This window comes from Salvelinus sp. IW2-2015, linkage group LG11 (assembly GCF_002910315.2).
Source record: "Salvelinus sp. IW2-2015 linkage group LG11, ASM291031v2, whole genome shotgun sequence".
In the NCBI taxonomy this organism is placed as follows: domain Eukaryota; kingdom Metazoa; phylum Chordata; class Actinopteri; order Salmoniformes; family Salmonidae; genus Salvelinus; species Salvelinus sp. IW2-2015.
The window spans coordinates 48,482,320-48,506,055 of record NC_036851.1 but is presented as its reverse complement, the minus strand read 5'-3'; the positions used below and the strand labels follow the sequence as shown (position 1 = coordinate 48,506,055).

At 40.2% G+C, this 23,736-nt stretch overlaps 1 protein-coding gene across 3 annotated transcripts in view; it reads left to right on the top strand.

Annotated features, from left to right (window-relative positions):
* LOC111970512 (cadherin-22-like) overlaps positions 1–23,736 on the top strand; it is a 272,775-nt gene that overhangs the window by 175,752 nt on the left and 73,287 nt on the right. For all 3 annotated transcript variants that reach the window (XM_070445786.1, XM_023997313.2, XM_023997312.2), the window contains 4 exons: positions 6,557–6,724; positions 10,205–10,392; positions 15,223–15,479; positions 19,184–19,320. In XM_070445786.1, coding sequence (XP_070301887.1) covers positions 6,557–6,724; positions 10,205–10,392; positions 15,223–15,479; positions 19,184–19,320 — 750 coding nt within the window. The remainder of the gene's footprint in view (positions 1–6,556; positions 6,725–10,204; positions 10,393–15,222; positions 15,480–19,183; positions 19,321–23,736) is intronic.

The window sequence follows — 23,736 nt, the reverse complement described above, 5'->3', positions numbered from 1 at the left end:
TGTACCGATCCTGTGCAGGTATTGTTAGACGTGGTCTGCCACTGCGAGGACGATCAGCTATTCGTCCTGTCTCCCTGTAGTGCTTTCTTAGGTGTCTCACAGTACGGACATTRCAATTTATTGCCCTGGTCACATCTGTAGTCCTCATGCCTCCTTGTAGCATGCCTAAGGCAAATTCACACAGATGAGCAGGGACCCTGGGCATCTTTCTTTTTGTGTTTTTCAGAGTCAGTAGAAAGGCCTCTTTAGTGTCCTAAGTTTTCATAACTGTGACCTTAATTGCCTACCGCCTGTAAGCTGTTAGTGTCTTAACGACCGTTCCACAGGTGCATGTTCATTAATTGTTTATGGTTCATTGAAGAATTATGGGAAACAGTGTTTAAACCCTTTACAATGAAGATCTGTGAAGTTATTTGGATTTTTACAAATTATCTTTGAAAGACAGGGTCCTGAAAAAGGGATGCTTCTTTTTTTGCTGAGTTTATATTTCTCAACGTATAAGGATACATATTGAAATGAAAATAGTTGCCATTAAATCTCTGAAGTGTTATATTACAGTCTGTCCAGATGCGGATTCTCTAATTGTCTCTCCCAGTCAGCACATTTGGGTGAATTCCCTTTTGGTCTGAGGGCCTGTACCTGGGCTTGAATCGTAGTCTCTCAGGCATATCCCAAGGTTTGTGTTGCCTGCAAATGTCCTCCYGGGAGCAGCACTAAACTTTTAATCATTCCTTTTTTTTGGTCTCCCCACTTTGATTCGGTTGGCCCTAGTGCCTAGATGATAAATGGCCTTGTCTCGGCAACGTTGGCCTGGAGACTTGCAGATCGTACCAACTCTTGTCCCCCCCCTTCTTTTTTTATCGACATTAACCATTGAAATAGGTGCAGGGGGAAGAGGTCATCAAGAGAACAGAGCAGTGGTGAATTTCCCCTCATTAATGTCGCCCCAGTCATTCAAAAGAGTGTTAATCCTTCACTATCTTTTTCTCCGTTCCAGATACATGACCAGAATATGATCAATGGCCAATGTCTGAGGGATTTTTCGAAAGTAGCAGTCATTTGAATGTATTTGAACTTCAGAGTGGTATTTGGTATTGAAGTTCAAGTGAGCTTCTTCTCAGGATGAAAGCCTGAGGATTCTATTCAATTATATCCCATACATTTCTAGGAAAGAGACATAACTACCTGGCACTCTGCTCTCAGACACTGTCATATAAATACATTTACATTTTGGTCATTTACTGTAGCAGATGCTCTTATCCGAAACGACTAACAGGCAAATACACRGGACTCATAGTCATTAACAATTGATGTGCAATATATAGTATGCTATGGATGAGATCCCCTTTCAAGCATGTTACAAATGTCAAGCATGTTACAAATGTTCTGACTAAGAAAGACCTGATGYAAAAATATGAATTTCTGATGCTCCCCATGCCCTTGGTTATTGAAAGCTATTATTATGTGCCTCCATATCCTGCAACTGAATTTTCCTTCGCACTGTATGCTGACATACAGGCATTGCCTGCAGCTACCTGATGTTAAATGTGAGTGCAATCTCTAAGTTGTGTGTCTAGCGGAGTAGCACAATGCAAGGCACTGGGAGAGGTACCATCAACTAAGGCAGGGCAACAATGGAATTTGATGTGGATAACCCACCAGGGAATACAGTCTGGCTCCCGCTATTTGACCAGAGTAGACTCTTCCCATTGCCATCTCGTTCAGTTTATCATGAATTAATGAATTACATTTTTATTTTTGTGTGAAATCGCCAATTGGCAACCCATCCCTTATGAGATTAACTGACAAATAAACAAACTTGACACATAAACAAATAAGTAATTCACACAAACAAATAATTACATCCCTAGAGCARTAAAATAATATATATACAAACATACATTCATACAAACAGTGCCTTGCAAAGGTGTTCATCCCCCTTGGCGTTTTTCCTATTTTGTTGCATTACAACCTGTAATTTAAATTGATTTTTATTTGGATTTCATGAAATGGACATAGACAAAATAGTCCAAATTGGTGAAGTGAAATGAAAAAAATAACTTGTTTAAAAAAWAWAWAAAAAACGGAAAAGTGGTGCGTGCATAAGTATTCTCACCCCCTTTGCTATGAAGCCCCTAAATAAGATCTGGTGCAACCAATTACCTTCAGAAGTCACMTAATTAGTTAGATTGCACACAGGTGTACTTTATTTAAGTGTCACATGATCTCAGTATATACACTTGAAGTTGGAAGTTTACATACACTCAGCTTTCAACCACTCCACACATTTCTTGTTAACAAACTATAGTTTTGGCAAGTCGGTTAGGACTCGCCTGAAGGTACCACGTTCATCTGTACAAACAATAGTGCGCAAGTATAAACACCATGGGACCACACAGCAATCATACCGCTCAGGAAGGAGACATGTTCTGTCTCTTAAGAGATGAACGTACTTTGGTGCGAAACGTGCAAATCAATCCCAGAACAAGAGGAAACAGGTACAAAAGTATCTATATCCACAGTAAAACAAGTCCTATATCGACATAACCTGAAAGGCCGCTCAGCAAGGAAGAAGCCACTGCTCCAAAACCGCCATAAAAAAGCCAGACTACGGTTTGCAACTGCACATGGGGACAAAGATCGTACTTTTTGGAGAAATGTCCTCTGGTCTGATGAAACAAAAATAGTACTGTTTGGCCATAATGACCATCGTTGTGTTTAGAGGAGAAAGGGGGAGGCTTGCAAGCCGAAGAACACCATCCCAACCGTGAAGCACAAGGGTGGCAGCATCATGTTGTAGGGGTGCTTTGCTGCAGGAGGAACAAAATAGATGGCATCATGAAGAGGTAAAATTATGTGGATATATTGAAGCAACATCTCAAGACATCAGTTAGGAAGTTAAAGCTTGGTCGCAAATGGGTCTTCCACATGGACAATGACAATGACATACTTCCAAAGTTGTGGCAAAATGGCTTAAGGACAACAAAGTCAAGGTATTGGAGTGGCCATCACAAAGCCCTGACCTCAATACTATAGAACATTTGTGGGCAGGACTGAAAACGTGTGTGTGAGCAAGGAGGCCTACAAACCTGACTCAGTTCAGTCCTCTCTGTCAGGAGGAATAGGCCAAAATTCACCCAACTTATTGTGGGAAGCTTGTGGAAGGCTAACCGAAACATTTGACCCAGGTTAAACAATTTAAAAGCAATTCTACCAAATACTAATTGAGTGTATGTAAACTTCTGACCCACTGGGAATGTGATGAAAGAAATAAAAGCTGAAATAAATGATTCTGTCTACTATTATTCTGACATTTCACATTCTTAAAAGTAAGTGGTGATCCTAACTGACCTTAGACAGGGAATTTTTACYAGGATTAAATGTCAGGAATTGTGAAAAACTGAGTTTAAATGTATTTGGCTAAGGTGTATGTAAACTTCTGACTTCAACTGTTTATACCTGTTCTGAAAGACCCCAGAGTCTGCAACACCACTAAGCAAGCAGCACCACCAAGCAAGTTGCACCATGAAGACCAAGGAGCTCTMCAAACAGGTCAGGGACAAAGTTGTGAAGAAGTACAGATCAGGGTTGGGTTATAAAAAAAAATCWGAAACTTTGAACATCCCACTAATTAAATCCATTATAAAAAATTGGAATGAATATGGCACCACAACAAACCTGCCAAGAGAGGGCCGTCCACCAAAACTCACGGACCAGGCAAGGAGGGCATTAATCAGAGATACAACAAAGAGACCAAAGATAACCCTGATGGAGCTGCAAAGCTCCACAGCGGAGATTGGAGTATCCATAGATCCACTTTAAGCTGTACACTCCTCAGAGCTGGGTTCTATGGAAGAGTGGCCAGAAAAAAGCAATTTCTTGAAGAAAAAAATGTATCAAAAAATTATCAAACACGTTTGGTGTTCGCCAGAAGGCATATGGAAGAAGGTACTCTGGTCAGATGAGGCTAAAATTGAGCTTTTTGGCCATCAAGGAAAATGCTATGTCTGGCACAAACYCAACACCTCTAATTACCCTGAGAACACCATCAGTGAAGCATGGTGGTGGCAGCATCATGCTGTGGGGATGTTTTTCATCGGCAGGGACTGGGAAACTGGTCAGAATTGAAGGAATGATGGATGCCGCTAAATACAGGGAAATTCTTGAGRGAAACCTGTTTGTCTTCCAGAGATTTGAGACTGGGGCGGCGGTTCACCTACCAGCAGGACAATGACCCTAAGCATACTACTAAAGCAACACTCGAGTGGTTTAAGGGGAAACATTTAAATGTCTTGGAATTACCTAGTCAAAGCCCAGACCTCAATCCAATTGAGATTATGTGGTATGACTGAAAGATTGCTGTACACCAGCAGAACCCATCCAACTTGAGCTGAGCTGGAGCAGTTTTGCCTTGAAGAATGGGCAAAACTCCCAGTGGCTAGATGTGCCAAGCTTGTAGAGTCATACCTCAACATACTTGCAGCTGTTATTGCTGCAAAAGGTGGTTATACAAAGTATTGACTCTGGGGGGGTGAATAGTTATGAAYGCTCAAGTTTTCTGTTTTTTTGTCCTATTTCTTGTTTGTTTCACAAAAAAAAWTATTTTACATCTTCAAAGTGGAGGGCATATTGTGTAAATCAAAAGATACAAACTCCCCCMAAAAATCTATTTTAATTCCAGGTTTTAAGGCAACAAAATAGGAAAAATGCCAAGTGGGTGAATACTTTTTGCAAGCCACTGTAAATACATACACATGTAACCGGTGTGAAATGGCTAGCTAGTTAGCGGGGTGCGCGCTAATAGAGTTTCAATCGGTGGCRTCACTTGCTCTGAGACCTTCAAGTGGTTGTTTCCCTTGTTCTGCAAGGCTGTGGAGCGATAGGTAACGATACTTCGAGGTTGACTGTTGTCGGTGTGTGCCAAGGGTCCCTGGTTCGAGCCCAGGTAGGGGCGAGGAGAGGGACGGAAGGAACACTGTTGCACATACATAACATATACAGATAATTAAATACAGAAAAATTAAACAGAAGGCCTTTGAACCCAGTGTGGCACAAAGAGAAGATTCATGTGCGTCATTGTGAGTCTAGGATCTGTATCTAAATATATATGGGTGGAAATTGCACTGAAAGGAGCAGAATTTCACCACATGCCCTGGTTTTCTATTTTCTTTTCTGTTTTAAAATATTGTACTTAGCCCTGAGGATGGGTTACACTTTGGATAGTCCGGATTATATCAACAAACTATCTGTTGATAAGCAACTGCTTGCTACGGTTAGAGTTAAATTTAGAATAAGGGTAAGGGTTAAGATTAGGGCTAGGTTTAACGTAAGGGTTAAGTTTAGGGTTAGGATAAGGGTCAAKTTTAGAGCAGGTTTAGTAGATAGTTAGTTGAAATGTTACTGATAGAGCATCTATAGATGGACTATTCAAATTAAGTGTTAGCTGAGGATATAATTCAGATTGAGCTCTGGCTGTATACTGCCAATGGTACGGGGATGTTATTTTCCACCAGGTTCTTGGAGAAACATACCTTGGAAGGTAAAGGGGAAACATATTGTATGGAAAAAATACCCATGGTGCTCCTCGAACTACATTAGGCTGGAATGTGTCATTAGACTGTCATGGTTTTAGAATGTCCGCCATGTAAATGAGTTATGGTGATCGGACCTCAGTCATGTTGTCTTCAGATTAGTTTAACCCCTTTCAACTCCAGAGAATGTACTGATATGGACATGCCCAAATGTAGATGCTAATAACTTAACGTACTGTTTAGGAGAGGGATATGCAGTGCCATTATATCGATCAGAACAAATGTGAGATTAAGACAATTCCAAGTCTTATCATTGGCAAAATATTGTATATTTGTTCATACCGGTATGAAATAGAAGGGGGCAGTTTTTTTTTTTACCTCAGACTAATCCACTTCCAACTATAGTTACTTCAGTAGAAATATAAACCTGGCTAAACACAGCAGTAGGTCTGTACTCCAAGGGCGTTGTTAAAGCATCGGAACAAAATGCTCACTGGAGTAGGATTAAGACAACTCATGAGATTGTTGTGGTTTTCTCTCTTAAATCCACTCCTGCCAGAGAACATAAGCCTCATTCTTCAATTGTGTGTGCCTTCATTTTGGCCCATATATATTATGAATTTTAATAGAGCTCAGCCGTGAGGACATGTGCATGGAGCCACGGATGTGACACGATCTACTCTTTCAAGACGAGCCGAGAGGGGGAAATGGAATGTGCCGCACTTGTGCCTCTAATAGGCTGTGTTTACACAGGAAGCCCAATTCTAAAAAATWAAAAAAATCCGCTAATTGGTCTTTTGACTAATCACATCCGATCTTTTCACATCAGGTCTTTTTCAGAGCTGATATGTTTGGTAAAAATACCTATTAGTGAAAAAAAGATCAGAATTGGTCTGCCTGTGTAAACTCAGTCATAGAGTGCTTAGCTGAAATTGATATTTGCGACCAGAGAATATGTAACGGGCTATCGTATATGAGAGCTAAGAGCTAACTTGACCTTTCCCTTTGGATCTCTCTCTTATCAGGACTGATTCGGACGGCTGTGGCAGATCTGGACCGGGAGACGCAGGATCGCTATGAGCTGGTCGTCATGGCAACCGATATGGCAGGCCAAATGGGCGGTCTTTCCGGCTCCACCACGGTGACCATAGTGATCACAGATGTTAATGACAACCCACCACGCTTTCCGCAGAGTGAGTCACTCTCATATTGATGGTGGCGGCGAACTTACACCCATCAGTAATAGAAGTACCCCCATCAGTAATTAGAAGTACCCCCATCAGTAATAGAAGTACCCCCATCAGGTATAGAAGTACCCCCATCAGTAATAGAAGCACCCAATCGGTTATAGAAGTACACACTCGGTTATAGAAGTACCCCATCGGTTATAGAAGTACCCCATCAGTAATAGAAGTACCCCCATCAGTAATAGAAGTACCCCCATCAGTAATAGAAGTACCCCATCAGTTATAGAAATACCCCATCGAATAGAAGTACCCCCATCGTATAGAAGTACCCCATCTGTAATAGAAGTACCCCCATCGTAATAGAAGTACCCCATCAGTAATAGAAATACCCCCATCAGTATAGATACCCCATCGTAATAGAAATACCCCATCTGTAATGAAATACCCCCATCAGTTATAGAAGTACCCCCATCAGTAATAGAAGTACCCCATCAGTTATAGAAGTACCCCATCAGTATAGAATACCCCCATCAGTTATAGAAGTACCCCCACAGTAATAGAAGTGACCCCCATCAGTATAGAAATACCCCATCAGTAATAGAATACCCCATCCGTAATAGAAATACCCCCATCAGTTATAGAAGTACCCCATCAGTAATAGAAATAACCCCATCTGTAATAGAAATACCCACCTGTAATAGAATACCCCCATCAGTAATAGAAATACCCCATCAGTAATAGAAGTACCCCATCAGTAATAGAAGTACCCCCATCAGTTATAGAAGTACCCCATCAGAATAGAAGTACCACAACGTTATAGAATGCCCCATCAGTAATAGAAGTACCCCCATCAGTAATAGAAGTACCCCATCAGTATAGAAGTCCCCCATCAGTAATAGAATACCCCCATCAGTAATATAAGACCCCATCAGTAATAGAAGTAGCCCCATCAGTAACAGAAGTACCCATCAGTTAACAGAAGTACCCCCATCAGTAACAGAAGTACCCCATCAGTAATAGAAGTACCCCTCATTCATGTAATAGAAGTACCCCCATCAGTAATAGAAGTACCCCCATCCAGTTAATAGAAGTACCCATCAGTTTATAGAAGTACCCCCATCAGTAATAGAAGTACCCCTATCAGTAATAGAAGTACCCCTATCAGTAATAGAAGTACCCCCATCAGTTATAGAAGTACCCCCATCAGTTATAGAAGTACCCCCATCAGTAATAGAAGTATCGGACTACATGGAGTGGTCAGAAGCACTCTGAGAAAATAATTTCACTTATATTTATCCACATGTCAAATACTCTGCTAAGAAGGGTTAGGAAATCATCTGATGGAAGTGGTTTTGGGAGATTCCCTATGTCTGCATACGATAAGATGGAGCCGATTTAACAATTTTAACATTCCAGTGGTATGGATTTATGTTGGTGACATCCGTTATTTATCAGCTGGAGAAAGGTCAAAGGCCATAATGTAATAACATTATGGTCAATATACAGGACCCTGTTTGAATACTAGTAGAGTGTTTATTATCTCCGGGGAGCAATTCATTTTGTAGCACATAGTAAAAACACATGACAATAAATATACACCAAAGCAATGCATACAGCAATATGTACACAGCTAACAGTAACAATACAGCTTATGGAGAAAGCTGATAGCAGCTGGCATGAAGTTCAGACCTATTAGTTTTGAACATGGGCAGTCTGTATCTGCGCTTTGAGAGAAGCAACATAACTTCATCAAACAAGGGATACTGGGTGTCCCTCAGAATGAATTGCGCCATGAGTATCACTGGTGGCTGATACTACAGGTGAGAAAGGTCTGAAAGGTCAGTTAAGTTGATGATCCAGCTACTTTGTTTCACAATGTTAACCAGCCTGTTCTTGCTGTTTAAGTTTAGAATGCAAAAACAGCAGATCATATTGAATGTTAAAATGGATGCATTACTACAGAAGCCTTTCCTTCCTACCTATTTAATCAGGGACTTAGGCTGTAAAAAATGCTTTGTAATTATTTAGGATTCTGAAACTTTTCAGATTGTATTTGATAAATTAATCTCAGGTGAACCAATTTGGACCCAACTTGTACTACTCGCTATAGCAAAAAAAGACAAATTTCAAATGTGTATTATATTTCATTGTACATTTCACAATTTGTACATTTCACAATGTATATTTCACAATGGTGCTCAGTAAAAGGATGTTTTACTTGAATCTGTATTTCCTGCTGGGGGAAAATCTTACCTATGATGCTAGTACATGATTTAGAAACTTCAACAACCCTTTATTGTACCCTGGACATCTTAGTGGAATTGAAAGTTGAGTTCTTTTGTAAGCCATMTGCATATAACTAGCTCATAACGAATGACAGAAAAAGGTACTTCCTGTTAAGACTCCAGACTCTATAGCCTATGAATAGCGGAGTTATTGCTCTTTCCCACTTTTGTGAGATAAACAACAATACATGTTATTAAAGCTAAGAGAGCTGTCTAAGTTCAAGTGTCTTGACGCTCCAGTCGTGACGCTCTCATCGCTTTGTCTCACATAATCTGATTTTGTTTCCTGGCTGTCGCCTATGTGATTTCCTCTCTTCTATAACTTCCTAGCGCTTTCAAAATGCTGTCTGCGGTTCGAGGATACATAGTTGTATTAGAAAAGAACAGGGTTGTGTGACATGTGCAGATGTTTTATTTGTGTGTCCTACAGGGTTGGGGTCAATTCCATTGAAATTTCCTTCATTCAGGAATTAAACAGAAATTCCAATTCCAACTAAATATTTTCATAGGGAATCATTGAGGAAAATTGTAATTGTAATTTCCGTTTTGAATTGACTGAATTGAAATGTAATTGGATATCTCACACAAAATGTGGCTTTGTGCTGTGGAAGTGCTGTGGTCAACAAAAAGTTGATTAGAAAGTCTATTTTGGAAATTTTACAGGAGGATATTGAAAGAGTAAGCGTAAAACCTTCCATACATAGACTCCATGCCTTGCCAATGATCACCCGGGGTCAGCATCTTTACCAGACGTGGTTAACATAATCGCATAGTGCTTTGGTCTAACATGAGCAAAGATCCAGTGCATTACTTAAAGGGAATTCTGAGGGCCAATTGGGTTAAGGGTCAAGCATTGGGGGGTGGATGGATTCATGATTAACTAAGTTGGCTCTACAGAATAAAAATCCTGGGGAATTCTCTTTTTGATTAATTTTCCTGGCAATGGGAAGAGTGCTCTTACATACAGTAAATGGTAGGCTTGTATGTATTGAATGCATTTGTCCTTCCACTTCCTTCCTCTCATCTTCACCATCTACTCTACATCTTCTTGTTAACCTTCTCCTCTTCCCTGTCTTCACCCTTCCCCTAATCTTCATCCTCCATGCTCCTGTCATCTTTATCTTCACCCTCTTCCATTTTCTCTCCTTCTTCCTCCCTCCTCCTCCTCCTTTTCCACCTACTCCCCATTTCTCTCCTTCAGAGATGTACCAGTTTTCGGTGTCTGAGGGGGCGGCCGTGGGGACGCCGGTGGGGAGGGTGATTGCCACAGATGCAGATATGGGGGAGAACACGGACATGAGCTACCTGATCAAAGATGAGGAGGGCGGGGAACTGTTCAAGGTTACCACCGATGGAGACACACAGGAAGCCGTCATCACTATCAAAAAGGTGGGAGTAGAATGACGCTGATTTGAGATCAGTTTGGATTTGGGGCCAGAGATAGCCTCGAGGTTAATGTAGCGGGCCAGCAACCAGAGGGTTGCCAGTTCAAATCCCAGTGCTGACGGTGTGAAAAAAAATCTGGTAGGAGTGAGCAGGAACTGGAGGGTTGCTGGCAGTAATATCTCAGGTGCCACCTATTGACAATTTTTCCTTGAGCAAGGACCTAAACTGCCCTGCGGCTGCCCTCTGCTCCAGCCATTGTAATGTTTAAATCGGAGCATTTGAGTTAAATCAAATCAAAGTTTATTGGTTGCTGTTACGAATCCCTTTGGCCCGGCAGTCTAGGGGGGATGGTAACGAGACCCGTAACATAACTCATGCAAATTATAGTAGTGAAAAAGTAAGTGAGAACGAAATAACCACAGACAACTAAATTACCGTCAAACACGCATGGTTTATTTGTAAACACACGGTAAAGTGGAGGAGCTGAGCTGGACCCAAGGAAAGAAACAAATATCCCAAAACACCTAAGCTAGACTACCTGCTTCAACAACAGCTAACTAACTAACCAAAAATACAGTGGGTGGTCCGCCCAGTTCTAACTAGTGTTCTTAGACAAAGTATTCCTACGGGTAGTGTATGCCCATGGCCTATTTATTTTGGTACCCCCTTTTCCCACCATCAAACAAACAGCCAAACACCATAACAAAACAATACTCACAGGCTAAYGGACAAAGTGACATGTAGTTGCAAAAACAAGAGATCTAGAGAGAGATCGCATGACAGAGAGATTGAGCTCCAGAGAGAACAACTGACAGGGTTTTTAAATCAAGGGAAAGGGGTTGTGATAGGGTAATGGAAACAGGAGGTGTGTCTTCTGATTGATGACTGATTGGTGACTGATTGGGGAATGATGATTGCCACCTGTGAAGGGAGAAGGAGAGAAAAGAAATACACACACAGGATACCTGTATCCGTAACAGTTGCTTACACAGATTTGCAAGTGTTATAGCATATATTTTAGATTCTTCAAAGTAGCCACCCTTTGCCTTAATGACAGTTTTGAACGCTCTTCGCATTTTCTCAACCAGCTTCACTTGGTATGCTTTTCCAACTCATCCCAAACCGTCTCAATTGGGTTGAGGTTGGGTGATTGTGGAGGCCAGGTCATCTGATGCAGCACTCCATCACTCTCCTTCTTGGTCAAATGGCCCTTACACAGCCTGGAGGTGTGTTGGGTCATTTTCCTGTTGAAAAACAAATGATAGTTCCACTAAGTGCAAACCAGATGGGATATCGCTACAGAATGCTGTGTTAGCCATTCTGGWTAAGTGTGCCTTGAATTCTAAATAAATCACTGACAGTGTCACCAGCAAAGCACCCCCACACATCACACCTCCTCCATGCTTCACGGTGGGAACTTCACATGTGGAGATTATCCGTTCACCTACTCTGTCTCACAAAGACACGGCGGTTGGAACCAAAAATCTCCATTTGTATTCATCAGACCAAAGGTAAAATKTCCACCGGTCTAATGTCCATTGCTCGTGTTTCTTGGCCCAAGCAAGTTTCATCTTCTTATTGGTGTCCTTTAGTTGTAGTTTCTTTGTAGCAATTCGACCATGAAGGCCTGACTAACACAGTCTCTCCTGAACAGTTGATGTTGAGATGTTTCTGTTACTTGAACTCTGTGAATMATTTTTTGGGGCTGCAATTTCTAAGGCTGGTAACTAATGAACTTATCCTCTGCAACAGAGKTAACTCTGGGTCATCCTTTCCTGAGAGCAAGTATCCTCATAGCGCTTGATGGTTTTTGCGACTGCACTTGATGAAACTTGACATTTTCATGTCTTAAAGTAATGATGGAATGTTGTTTTTCTTTGCTTATTTGAGCTGTTCTTGCCATAATATGGACTTGGTCTTTTACCAAATAGGGATATCTTCTGTTTACCACCCACCCTACCTTGTCACAGCACAACTGATTGGCTCAAACGCATTAAGAAGGAAAGAAATTCTACAAATGTACTTTTAACAAGGCACACCTGTTAATCGAAATGCATTCCAGGTGACTACCTCATGAAGCTGGTTGAGAGAATGCCAAGAGTGTGTTTTCAAAGCTGTCATCAAGGCAAGGGTGGCTACTTTGAAGAATCTCAAATATAAAATATATTTTGATTTGTTAAACAGTTTTTTGGATACTGCATGATTCCAAATGCGTTATTTCATAGTTTTGATGTCTTCACTATTATTCTACAATGTAGAAAATAGTAAAAATAAAGAACCCATGAATGAGTAGGTGTCCAAACKTTTGACTAGTACTGTATATACACGGTACAGTCAGTGCCTTCAGAAAGTATTTACGTCACACCCCTAGACTTTTTCCAAATGTTGCTGTGTTAGCTTGAATTTAAAATAGATTAAATAGAGATGTTGTTTTTGTCACTGGCCTACACACAATACCCCATAATATCAAAGTGGAATGATGTATTTCACAATTTTTACAAGTTAATTAAATCCTGAAATGTCTTAAGTCAATACGTTTTCAACCCCTTTGTTATGGCAAGCCATAATAAGTTCAGGAGTAAAAATGTGCTTCACAGTAAGTTGCATGGACTCACTCTGTGTGCAATAATAGTGTTTAACATGAATTTTGAATGACTATCTCATCTCTGTACCCTACACATACAATTATCTGAAAGGTCCCCCAGTCGAGCAGTGAAATTCAAACACAGATTCAACCACAAAGACCAGGGAGGTTTTCCACTGCCCCGGAGAGGAAGGAAACCGCTCAGGGATTTCACAATGAGGCCAATGGTGACTTTAATCCTTAACAGTTATGATTCCATCTACAGTAAGTAAGATACAAAAAAAATCCCCATCAAAATCCAGCAGCTTAAGCTAGAGATATCAGGGTTTTTTAATCCGCCTATATCAGCCTTTTTCATCCGCCTATATCAGTGGCCGAGCTACAGTACAGCGGAGTTTGTCAGACCATGAGACATCCAGAAAATCCATCTTCACACAAAATGTCTGTATCGTCCGAACGGTTTGGCTTAACTATTATGACCCCTCTATGGAAAGGGGAGACTCTCACGAAGACGATGGTGTTCTCCATTTTGCTCTACGGACCCAACAAGTGTCACGGGACTCGTCTGAAGTCAGTAACGCTGATGTGCCAACTTCTGTCTGTGGTGTCCGAACCATTTGAGCTACAAACTAATATGACCTCACAATAGAAAGGGGGAGACTCACGAACACTGAGCTTTCTTGTGTCTTCTAAATATAGGAGACACCTCAAGACCTCATTCCTTATGATTTATTTTTTGACTCTTTTTTTTGCCATTCATGAATGTGTTATTTCATGTGTTTCTATGGGCTTTAATTGTAAATACCGAAGAAAAAAAAATGTAATAGAATATTTGTTGTTTTTTAAGAAGGAAGCCTGTACAGAATAAAAAATATTCCAAAACATGCATTCTGTTTGCAACAAGGCACTAAAGTAATACTGAAAAAATGTGGCAAAGCAATTMACTTTTTGTCCTTACAAAATCCAATACAACACATTACTGAGTACCACTCTTCATATTTTCAAGCATAGTGGTGGTTGCATCATGTTATGGGTATGCTTGTAATTGTTAAAGACTGGGGAGTTTTTCRGAATTAAAAGGTAAACGGAATGGAGCTAAGCACAGGCAAAATGATTTAGTCTGCTTTCCACCAGACACTGGGAGATGAATTCACCTTTCAGCGGGACAATAACCTAAAACACAAGGCCAAATCTACACTGGAGTTGCTTACCAAGAAGACGGTGAATGTTCCTGAGTGGTCGAGTTACAGTTTTGACTGAAATCRTTATGAAAATGTATAGCAAGACCTGAAAATGGTTGTCTAGCAATAATCAACAACCAATTTGACAGAGCTTGAAATATTATGAAAATAATAATGGGCAAATTTTGCACAATCCGGTGTAGAAAGCCCAGAGACTTATCCAGAAAGACTCTTTAACGATCGTCCTGGGAAGAAGGAGTGGACCAAAACGCAGCATGGTAAGTGTCCATGTTAATATTTATTTTAACTCAGAACACTAAGACAAAATAACAAAAATAGACCAACACGAAACAGTTCTGTCTGGTGCAGACACAGAGACAGAAAACAACTACCCACAAAACCCATGTGGGCAAGAGCTACCTAAGTATGGTTYTCAATCAGAGACAACGATAGACAACTGCCTCTGATTGAGAACCACACCCGGCCAACCAACAAAGAAATACAAAACATAAAACACAGAACATAGAATGCCCACCCCAACTCACGCCCTGACCAAACCAAAATAGAGACATAAAAAGGATCTCTAAGGTCAGGGCGTGACAGACTCACAGCTGTAATCACTGCCAATGTTGATTCTAACATGTATTGACTCAGGGGGTTGAATACTTATCTAATCAAGATATATTCGTGTTTTATTTTTCATACATTTTTTACAAATCTTAGAATGTTTCTTCCACTTTGACATTACAAAGTATTTTTTGTAGATCGGCGACAAAAGAAATACAAATAAATCCATTTGAATCCCACTTTGTAACGCAACAAAATGTGAAAGAGTGAAGCACTGTGAATACTTTCTGAAGGCATTGACAGTATATGAATAGAAAAGGTTTGTACAGCAGTAGAGCTCAGATGTCCTTATTGCTGTTTAGGTATTTGATAGACTTGGCAATCCTTATATCTGCTCAGTTTACACTTAGGCACCCTATAGCGTCTGCCTGAGGGGTGAATTATTTCCCCTTAGAGTGACATGTCATTGCTTTAGTTCTTCCCTGTTTGTGCTCTGTACAGCCACTGGACTTCGAGAGCAAGCGTACACACAACGTGGTGGTGGAGGCTGTCAACAAGCATGTGGACCCCCGATTTTTGGAGCTTGGTTCTTTCCGCGACCAGACAATCGTGCGGGTCAGCGTAACTGACGCGGACGAGCCGCCTGTCTTCCTCCCTGCTGAGGGGGCCATCATGGAGGTCCAGGAGGATGCCAGGCTAGGTGCGCTGGTGGGCACAGCTACCGCCAAGGACCCAGACAAGGAGAATGCACCTGTCAGGTATGGATCATGGCTCCTTTTTTCAAATCCATTATAGTCTATTAGTTCATTCAGATAGTTCTTCATTAACTGCTTCAGATGGGTATGTAAGTATTGCTACAGATAAACCTACAGATAAGCCTAGAACTGCTAGAGATATGGCTATAAGAACGGGTAGAGATATGGCTATAAGAACGGGTAGAGATATGGCTATAAGAAATAGTAGAGATATGGCTATAATAACTGTAAGAGATATGGCTATAAGAACGTGAAGAGATATGGCTATAAGAACGGGTAGAGATATGGCTATAAGAACGGTAGAGATATGGCTATAAAACGGGTAGAGATTCTCTATATAGGCTATAAAGAATGGTAGAGAGATATGGCTATAAGAACGGTAAGATATGGCTATAAGAAGGTAGAGTAGAGATATGGCTATAATAACTGGTAGAGATATGGCTATAAGAACTGGAAGAGATATATGCTATAAGAACTGGAAGAGATATGGCTATAAGAACTGGAAGAATATGGCTATAAGAACTGGTAGAGATATGGCTTAATAACTGGTAGAGATATGGCTATAATAACTGTAAGAGAGATTGCTATAATAACTAAGAGATATGGCTATAAGAACGTGAAGAGATATGGCTATAAGAACTGGTAGAACTGGCTATAAGAAACTAGTAGAGATATGGCTATAAGAACGGGTAGATATTGCTATAAGAACGGGTAGAGATATGGCTATAAGAACGGGTATAGATATGGCTATAAGAACGGGTAGAATATGGCTATAAGAAATAGTAGAGATATGGCTATTAAGAACTAGTAGAGATATGGCTATAAAACTGGTAAGATATGGCTAATAACTGGTAGAGAATATGGCTTAATAACTGGTAGAGATATGGCTATAATAACGGTAGAGATTTGCTATAATAACTGGTAGAGATATGCGTATAATAAACTGGAAGAGATATGGCTATAATAACTGGAAGAGATATGGCTATAAATAAACTGAAGAGATAGGCTATAATAACTGGAAGAGATATGGCTATAATAACTGGAGAGATATGGCTATAAGACGTAAGAAGAGATATGGCTATAAGAACTGAAGAGATATGGCTATAAGAACGTGAAGAGATATGGCTATAAGAAATGCTAGAGATATGGCTATAATAACTGAAGAGATATGGCTATTAATAACTGGAAGAAAGTTGCTATAATAACTGGAGAGATATGGCTATAAGAACTGAAGAGATATGGCTATAAGAACGTGAAGAGATATGGCTATAAGAACGTGAAGAGATATGGCTATAAGAAATGGGTAGAGATATGGCTATAATAACTGGAAGAGATATGGCTATAATAACTGAAGAGATATGGCTAAATAACTGGAAGAGATATAGCTCTAAGAACGGGTAGAGATATGGCTATAAGAATGGTAGAGATATAGCTATAAGAACTGGTAGGATATGGCTATAAGACGGGTAGAGATATGGCTATAAGAACAGTAGAGATATGGCTATAAGAACTGGTAGAGATATGGCTGTAATAACTGGTAGAGATATGCTTTAATAACTGGTAGAGATATGGCTATAATAACTGTATAGATATGGCTATAATAACTGGAAGAGATATGGCTATAATAAACTGGAAAAGATATGGCTATAATAACTGAAAAGAGATATGGCTATAATAAGCTGGAAGAGATTATGGCTATAATAACTGGTAGTGATATGGCTATAAGAACGGGTAGAGATATGGCTATAATAAGACATACCATTAGTATAATGTATGCTTCACAAGTAAAGAAGCAGAACTTTCAACAAATAGAAACTTGTTCATAGCTACAAATGATATGTTTACAATGTCATATAAGACCCTCAAATAAGGACTACATTACTGCATTTATAGGACTGATTTAAATGGCATCTTATATCAACAAACACAGGTTTAGATGTACAGGGAGCTTGGGATTTGGCATTTCTTTTTAAATATGGTAATAAACACACAATTGGAAGATCGCTGCACGACACAATTTGAATSATGAAAACATTGATTCATCCATTTGTACAATGCCAGAATCACATTACTCTAGGCTACTGCAATGACTGTTGACCACGCTAGAGGATTCCTCAGTATCTCACACATCTTTGTGYGTTCGCTCAGATCCCTATTTATGAGCAGAATTATATTATTTTGTGCCAGAGCCTCCAYCTCAGGTCTTGGGTGGAGGAATAATAGCGGTGAGGAGAGTGGAGCTTCACGCACACCGACACACACAGGCTGTGCAAATTACCTCTATTAAAAATGCATGAGGCTGAACTGAAAGTGCTCCAGGTGTAATAAAGTACAACACAATGGCAGTGCCACCGCCTGCTTGTTGGCAGGCGAGAGCCAACGGGTTCGAGGGTACCTTGGCGCTTCGCCATGCCCATCGGTACCACTTTAATCATCTCGATTGGACGGAACTAACCCCGACGCCTGGTGCCCAAGGGCCCATCACTCTCTCCCACACTCCTGTCACCCTGCTCCGGAGGGCACCGATCGGGTATTGCCGGACACTGGCTGGCACTAGCAGGCAGTAGCGGGCGCTGTACCAAGGGGGTAAGAGTTCCAGAGGTATGAACACAGCCTCTGGAAACAACAGAAAATGTGTTTGTGTTCTTTGTTTGGCTCTTTATCAGGAAGATGGAATGGCGTCTTGAAACTTTGTGTTTAGTGCTTACAGATCTTCTGGAAATGTGTACTTCTCCATTAATATATTAAAGTGATGGCATATTTGCAAATGTTATAAGATGCACAGGTAATATCTACATGATCTCCCTTCACCAACTACTATAGCAGTTTTGAAAGCTGAAATATCATTTGATGACATTTACATAATTATTGTGTAGGTGTCACCGTTTGTCACTATTTCTTGCATAAATAAAATACATTTTAATGATAGCCTTAGCTATACTGTTTATTGATGTAGTGTGTTCTGTATACACGTTGCAGCTATGAAATGTGTTGTTCCTTGTATAGACTACAGATTCAGAGCGGGCAGACTCTAATGTAATATGACTAGAATAATCTAACTGTGGMTGCATTATGCACCTCAACACCWAGACTACATGAAGCTCATCTCACTGTAGCCCTTTTAGCTGTCTTGTACGACTTGTACAAAGACCCTACTGGTCCCTTTGATGAGCTTTTTGTCCAAAAGGTAGAAAAGGAAATGATTATGCTCATAATATTCCATTAAAGTCCCGACGGGCACACGAGCCTGCTCAAGAKAAAAAAAATAAACTACTCACAGGGTTTTGTTGGCTCTATACTCTCCTGAGCGCTCCTCGTGGAGCCAACCACAAGGATGTGCAAATGTATTTTGCTTTCATTGGAGTGCAGCATGAAATATTCATTTTTATTTTTTTCCCCTCCAGCATGGGCTGAAACCACAGACTTGTTTGGGGATGTAGGTGCAGTAGGGACACAAGCACTGTGACAGGTTTCCTATACAGATGCTAAATGGATAATTATTTTCATCCTTTTTTAAATCTGGCTCACAGTTTCCCTACATTTGAAAATGCTAATGTATAGCCATAATCCGATGTCAACGGCAACTGGCAATATCCCCATGGGACACAGTGTTAGGGCAGCCACCGAAAAAGTCTTGCAGATGGTTTAGAATTGGATTTTACACCGTTCAAATACGTACTCCCCTTTTTTCTCGCTCTCCCTACCAGGTTCTCCATTGACCGAAGTACAGACCAGGAGCAGATCTTCCACATTGATCCAGTATCGGGCTCCATCACCCTGGGCAAGATTCTGGACCGAGAGACGGCTGGCTGGCACAACATCACTGTGACAGCAGTGGAAGCAGGTATATGCTCCAGTTCTATGAATGTGTATTGCATTGTATACATAGAGAGACATAACATATTATAAGCCTTGTTATAAGACATCATAAAGGCTCATACATGCTTATAACAAGTTTTAAAGCATTATACCTGTACGTTTTAAATGTTATCATATCTTCAAGTAAGAATTGGTAATATGCCTTTGACTGAGAGGCTGATACAGGGCCATGATACATAACACTATCATAAGAATGACATAGCACCTGTCATAGCAGTTTATAACACCCAGCCTTGCCCCTATAGTAACTGATATGATACTAATCTGAAGTTTGGTTTGTTTTGTATTTTCATATACAGTATACTAAGGCTCTACGTGAAGTGATTGTTATGATATTGCTATGGAATCACAGATGACCGACAGATATCATCAGCACCAACAAGTTGTGACATAATCCAAAATAAAAGCAAAACACATGTAACGTTGTTTCATCTTGCTCAATACTTTTTCATTCGCAAAGAAAATGAAGAATGTAATACCCTGACGGTGGAGTAGCTGGTGGCAAGCTATTCTTATACCCTRAGAACTAAACGTCGTGCAGTGACAGGAATACACAGAGTACTTTTTCCAATCTTTGACAGATGAAGTGATGTTGGGATTGTATTGAAAGCACAAGAGATTGCATTCTGCATCTGGCTAGTAATATCTACCTGGCCTCACAGGATGAAATAAACCATTTCAGCACAACAGTGAATTCTACTTCTCTCTGTGTTTGTTTTTCTCCCTTAAAGGGATAGTTCACCCAAATTACAAAATTACATATTGGTTTCCTTACCCTGTAAGACGTGACAAGGTATGACAGCAATCCATGCTTTGGTTTAGCTTTCCTGGCACTKGTTCCACATGCTAAAGATTTAGCAATCGTATGAAAAATCCCATTCATGTCATGGGACAATATATTAGCATTTTTMATGCATCATGTTTAAATCATCTTTAAGTAAATTTGTTAAGCTTCACAATCAATTTTAGTTACTTTTTGATGATTTGGACATGATACGCTAAAAGTGCTAATTTCAGTCCCATGACTTGAATTGGATTTGTGCCAAAAAAAGGCTAAAATGTTAGCATGTGGAAACAGTGCTAGGGAAACAACTAAACCAAAGCATAGATTGTCATCATAACTCGTCCATAGACTGCTTACAGGGTAATGAAACCAATGTATAAGTTGTGTGAACTATCCCTTTAAGTGTAAAAACGTAACCTTATACTGTGTGTTATAGTTGTACGCGTACGAATATAATTATTCATGGTAGTTTGGGATTGTGCTCTACGCGACACATTTGTTTGCGTTGCAAGCAAACTTCTCACTCAAACATGTGGAGCAAATGAGCATTTGGGAGTCTTTCAGCATCTGCTTGGTGTTGTAATTCTCAAGACAAATTGTTTGCTATTGTGCTCTTTCTCTCTGTGCTCACATTATGACATAGGCACATTTTAATGTTAATTTACCATTTAATTGTGTGAGAGAGTGATTTGAGCMCATATCAGGCATAAACACAGGGCTGTACATGACAGATAAAGCCCTTCCTTGCTTCTCTTTTTTTTTTTTTTTTACCCAGACAAACAAAGTCGACGGTTGACTTCATCAGAAATTCTCTCCAAATGTTTCTTATCGCCAGCGGCTCATTGATTCTCGAGCACAYTGAGCAGGAGTCAAGAGAAGTGAAGCAGCAAACCACCAGGACAAAACTTTTTTTTAAATAACTCTTTCAACAGTTTTGTGCAACTTGGTTTTATGACTCCTCCGCTAGTTAWGGTTGGAGTGGCAAAAGGTTGAATTGAACAAGGCCATTTTAAGATTATAGGAAAATAACATGACCCCTCATTATTCCCCAACCCCGTTATTGACATTAAAACCGTGTGATTGCTGGCTACAGTACATCAGCATTGTTGAGTCCTTTTGTCACGATCGTGTGGAGGAGAGACGGACCAAGGCGCAGCGGGATATGAATACATCTTCTTTTATTAGAACCACGAAGATGAACACGAAACGAAACACTTATACAAACTATACAAAACAACAAACGACCGTGAAGCTATAAACGTAGTGCACACACACAGGCTACAAACGTTCAACATAGACAATTACCCACAAACACCTAAAGCCTATGGCTACCTTAAATATGGCTCCCAATCAGAGACAACAATAACCAGCTGTCTCTGATTGAGAACCAAATCAGGCAACCATAGACTTTCCTAAACACCTACACTCAACCATAGACATACCTAGACACATACACTCAACACAAACCCATACACTACAACCAACACCCCCTATACCATATAATCACCCAAAACACACACATACCCCATGTCACACCCTGACCTAACTAAAATAATAAAGAAAACAAATAATACTAAGGCCAGGGCGTGACACCTTTCTTGAATGAGGTCCATGGTTGGTCATCATGTTGCAGGGGTGATTGACCCCGATTAGYAATGAGCAAGGCCAGAACAACCAAACATATTATACTTTAAGAATGATATCACCATGTCAGAGGCAGTCATACAGCATTTTCCTCCTATCGGAGTGTCAACTCAATTGTTTGCATTCACATATGCTTAAAAAATCCCCAGAACGTGTCTTAATTCAGAGCTTGAGACGTCCAAAACGGTTCATTACCAGCTTTCAAGTGGTAAATACGAGTGTGAAACTTGGTTAGAAGCATTGTATCCCCAGTTTTCTTTCTTTCCTAGTTCCGATTTGCGCTTGAAGGCAGCATAAAGGCGGTTCCCTCTGCAGTGTACTGTATCTAGTTCTTCCCTCGATGGGAGACCAAAGAGCTGAGTAGTAGTGTCAAAAGCAGCTTTTTGCATCTTCTGCAGACTCTTGACAGACCTGTCGGGGAAGAATCCTATCAGGGCGGCAAGACTGACACATCATTTCAAAGACCTGTGATAGATAGTATGATATCACATTGCAAASAGTTTTTTTTCCCGAGACAGTTAAATAGGGGGGAAATGTATACTTGTCCCACCCTTAGGGTAACAAGATACCTGAGTAGTTTGAAAGTCTTTATCTTTCAAGAAAATATATTTAAAGCGAAGGTTTCACATTGCCCCTGACCAGGTGCAGACTGCTTCCTCGCAAGGAAATATCTTAGAATTTGTGAAGTATTGAAAAGTTGCAACTGTATAAAAGTAATAGAGATATGACATATAGTGGCCACTTTGTCTAATTGGATACGACATACTAATGAACGTGAACACTTGAGAATTCATTTGCACAAAACATTATGTGTTAGGCTGTGTAACAGTTCAAATGGGAAGGGAGATTATATAACAGAGGAAATGATTTATGCTTACCATTGAGCCAATGATGACGAAGGTGAGTTTGTTAGGATTCATTTAGTAATGGTGCGCTGTGTGGAGGACATTTCAGACAGAAATTCAGACTGATCATAGATCAGATGTGCATCAGCCACTGACCTTGTGGGATTTGTCTGTGATTGTATAATCTACGTGATGTCCTTATCAAGACTGCTTAGCGATATTTTGAACTTTTGAATATTGTTTTTGTGATCAATGTATCATGTCAGCCATTTGTATGTAATGGATTGGATTCATATTGTGCTTTTCCAAGTGCAGAAAGCTCTTGACATTGTTCAGAGGTAACGCACCTCATCCACTACCATGTCTAGCACCTTTGTGTAAGGCTGTATGCCAATGACTGGTGTATATTCATTACAAGTGTTTTTCGTAAAGGGACAGTTCAGCAATTTAACATTTATTTTCTTACTTTGAAAGCAGTCTCTGGACCAGGAGTACTTTGGCTTTGTTAAAATGTAGCATTTTCTTAATTTCTTTAGATTATTTGGGCATGAAATTTTAACCCCAGTGTGTATTCCAGTCACTTCTTGTCTTTCAAGGTAAAATAAATAGCTACATATGTATTGCTGAACTATCCCTTTGAGTTAACATTAGATTTTCACAGTACTGTACATTATTAACTGAACATGTCCTATTGAGTGTATGCATCCTCATGTGTTTTTGGTTAGTGGCACTGTATAGTACAACGTCACATTTTGCGTTTTGATAGTGTTTACTTTAGCTAGCAAAATGACCATATATGCTCCCATTCTCTGCTTCACTGTGCTTTCACCTCAGAAGGGAGGTAAAACAAAGACAGAATAACTCAGAGTCCATTCATATCCCCATTTCCCTGTTGACCCAATTTACATTTAGAACAAACTGTTTCCTGTAGCAATCATCCTAAACTATTGTTCATGAATCTACACAATCCCTTTATGTCTAGGGCCTGGTTCTGTGGTATGGTAGTTCTGTGGTATGGTGGTTCTGTGGTATGGTGGTTATGTGGTATGGTGGTTCTGTGGTATGGTGGTTCTGTGATATGGTGGTTTTGTGGCATGGTGGTTCTGTG